Source organism: Taudactylus pleione, unplaced genomic scaffold (genome assembly GCF_031769625.1).
Source record: "Taudactylus pleione unplaced genomic scaffold, aTauple2 ptg000019l, whole genome shotgun sequence".
Classification (NCBI taxonomy): domain Eukaryota; kingdom Metazoa; phylum Chordata; class Amphibia; order Anura; family Myobatrachidae; genus Taudactylus; species Taudactylus pleione.
In genome coordinates, this window is record NW_028284421.1 from 24,366,348 (window position 1) to 24,369,808 (window position 3,461).

General features: G+C 42.0%; 1 protein-coding gene across 1 annotated transcript; it reads right to left on the reverse strand.

Annotated features, from left to right (window-relative positions):
• Positions 1-200: 200 nt before the first annotated feature.
• Positions 201-1,766, reverse strand: RPP25 (ribonuclease P/MRP subunit p25). The gene is made up of 2 exons (XM_088443789.1): positions 1,363-1,766; positions 201-729 (listed from the first exon to the last, which is right to left on the reverse strand). Exon 2 carries the CDS (start codon positions 726-728, stop codon positions 201-203), a length of 528 nt encoding a protein of 175 aa, XP_088299915.1. The 5' UTR covers position 729; positions 1,363-1,766.
• Between the last annotated feature and the right edge of the window lie 1,695 nt (positions 1,767-3,461).

A 3,461-nucleotide genomic window follows, 5' to 3' on the forward strand; every position in this document is an offset into this window, starting at 1 on the left:
TTTTATAGATATCCATGCTTGACCACTCAGTCAATTTAATTTAACTGTGATCAACCATGAATATCTCTAAAATCTGAACTGCCTTGAGGACCGCGTTTGGGAACCTCTGGTATAGTGCTTTATTATTAATAGCAATAGTTTGTGTGAACATTATGATTCTTCTTGAGTTATAGTTGTTATAATGTTCATGTAGGTCCCCATCACCCTTCACCTTCTCCAGTACTCTCATTTGCCTTTCTCTTCTTCGAAACGGCTATATCCAGAATCTCAATTTTTTTCTTTTCAACTTCTCTTTTACAAAAAGACTGAGGAGCTTGGTAACCATCTTCCTGTGGGTCCAGGGGATCCTTGGAAAGCAGTATGCAGATAGAAGGAACATTTTTGTGAACCGTTAAACATGCGGCTGGGTTATTGATTGCTGGCCCTTTCTGCTGCCACACCTCCTGCAGGGCTTTGTACTGTACCTTGGTGATCTGGTGAAGCCCACCTACTTGCCGTTTTAGTATTTCGACACAAGTGATGGCTTTAGTAACAGCCCGACCATAGGCGCTAAAGACAATCTGCCCAGTTCCCTCTGATCCCATATATGACAATGCATATCCAACCAAGTTGCGGATTTTACTGCCCTCTTTTACTCTCATCTGTGCCACATGTGGGTGAAGGTTCTTGAATGGCAAAAGTGTTCCATCATCTACATCCATAATTTGTACCCGGCGGAAGTTTTCCATTCTGCAGAAGGAAACAGGACATATGTTTAAGACATCTCTGCAGACAAAATGAAATGAGCCAGAGCTAAAGGATTCTATTTAAAAAGAAGGACACCACCTTTTTGCTGAATATCTATCTCATCTGGAAGATGGATGACAAATGCTGCACAGCTCAGTGGGAATATGAACGCTAATGACAACACATCAATGTTTTCTAATAATGTAAGCAAAAAGTATTCAAGCAGACAATGACAACACAATGCCCAGTCAAGTAGAGATGACAACTGTCTAGCTTGCAATAGGGTGGGAGAGATAAACACAAGGAAATCCTATACATGAAGGAAATCAAATGTTGCATTATTAAAAGAGATTCAAAGCAAGAATAATGATAATGAATCTACACAGGACCAATACAACCAATAGTATTGCTGTATTGCATTATTGCAGTACTACATAACTCTTCAAAACACAATGCCTTACTATGGTTAATACTAATAGAAGTTATGCTGCAACACAAAAGTGTGGTTGCATGTATCCAATCACTGTAGTATTATGAGTTTGGTATTTATGTTCTGCCTTAGATGGTAAATTGAGTTTAGAATTATGAAATAAGCAGATGTCAGACAAACATTTCTATTTATTTAGATGTACGTACTTTATTCGTTTGGGTCCAGCCAGGTGTTCCTCAGATCTCCTTACAGAGCCTCCTCCACTGAACTGAAGAGGGACCTAGAAAGTTGCCCGGGGGATGTTCACTTATTCGTAGCAATTCTGCTCTCTGTGATTCTTGTCCTGATGAATGCCAGCTCTGAGTATCCTCGTCCTATCTGGTCCTATTCAGACAGACCCTATCATTTATTAGAGCGGTCCCAGAGATTTTGTAGTCACCCTCCTGGCATTCTTCGCTGTTACTACTGTGCGGTGTCGCGCTGCTCCTCCTGTCACTTGTCTGCCTGTGCTCTCTGCTCTGTGAGCCACCCTGTGACTGCTGTGTCTGTGTTAGCAGAACACCCTCCTCCCTCCTTCTCTTCTCCACAATAATAGGGACTGCTGCATCAGGGCTGTTACTTCAGTTCAACCACTTTGCTGGAGGAATGGAAATGCTTAGAGATTATTATCTGTAATTATACCCCTAGCCTATAGACGGGCTTAGCTGCGCTTTGTAATCATCTTGTCTAAGTTGCATCACTCTGCTACTGTACCCTCTCTTCAGCATCGCTGTCTGCCTATTTTATATTCCTAAACCTGCCTGTTCTTACATCCACTCTTCCATCTCCCAGGAGCTAAATGACTCTTCTATGCTCACACATATAACTTCCAGCACCTCTTCATCCACATAGTTTCCAGAGACAGTTTATTCCTCGGAATCATGTTTATTTTCATTCCTTTGCATAAAAGTATGTGCTTATTTTACTACACATTGCACACTTTAGACCACCTGTGAGAGGTTGATAAATTACAACAGCGTACGCAGATCAGCCGATGGTGCATAGTGCACATGCATATGTACCGCAGTGCGCAGGTCAGCATTGTGATCACACTACGATCATGTACACAAATACAAAGTAATCGCGGAGTGAGTGATGGGACGTCAACATTTGGGGGTGATGATGGGGGAATGGTCGGAGAAATGCAGGGCTGCTTTTCCGTTTGAACGCCATCTCCAGGGCATGCATAAATTAGCCAATGCGTCGGAATTCGCAGCTTGAGTACTCACTGTGTGCGATGAGACTTGCAATTTCTGAGACAGGTCAGACTTGCTGTAATTCTGCATGAGGGTCTGATGTTACTCGCTGTTACCGATGTATGCACAAGGTTTTACAGATGTAAGAATACAGTAGAGGGCGTCTCTATGCTGACCGAGCAGTTGCAAACATTAGCATATTTTTGCAGCAGAACTGCATGCGTAATCGCAGCTGCGATCATAATGAATCAAGCCCTCAGTCTCTTACTGCCTCATGAACAGGTCAGAGTCCTGTTGAGAGAAACCGTGATTACTGAATGTAAGTGCTGTGCTATGTTTAGTGAGTGGGCCATTAGAGCCCCCCACTGTCACAGAAGGAATTTGTTTTGTTTAGTTAGAGCCTTACAAGCCAGTACTTACTATTATGTTTTGTTTATCTTTGTGCTGCTAATAAAACTAGCTGCAGTTACTTGTGCCGAGGCCCTGACTGGTTTACTACTACTTGACTGCTGCATGGCAAATACAGCTGTTTACTCTACCAGATACCCGGAAGCAATATTGTTGCGCAATACAGTACATCAACATAGACAATTGCTAGTGAACTAGTACATGTAATTTGCAGAGTGGGAATACCTAAGGAAATCCTTACTGATCGGGGTACCCCATTTATGTAAAGAATTATGAAAAAGTGTTGTGCCGCCTGTTTAAGGTTACTTACCTCCGTGTATCACCCTCAGACTGATGGTTTAGTGGAGAGGTTTAAAAAAACTTTAAAGAATATGCTAAAGAAAGTGGCAAATAAAGATGGGAAAGATTGGGATAATTGTTACTGTAGTTATTGCTGGTCATTAAAGAGGTTCCACATTCTTCCAAGGTGGTCACGCCCTTTTGATTTTCTATATGGGAGGCATCTAAGTGGATTGATGGATAATGTACATGGGAGGGGCAACCCAGTTATTATAAGACGGTTATTGATCATGTTTCTCAGATGCAGGAAATAATAGCTGCAGTGGTGCCAATAGTGAAAGAACACTTAGAACAGGCCCAACAAAGGGTGTAAAATCATAATG

What these genes read in the sequence shown, in the direction of transcription:
- RPP25 (XM_088443789.1), bottom strand. Translation starts at nt 728, where the DNA reads ATGGAAAACTTCCGCCGGGTACAAATTATGGATGTAGATGATGGAACA.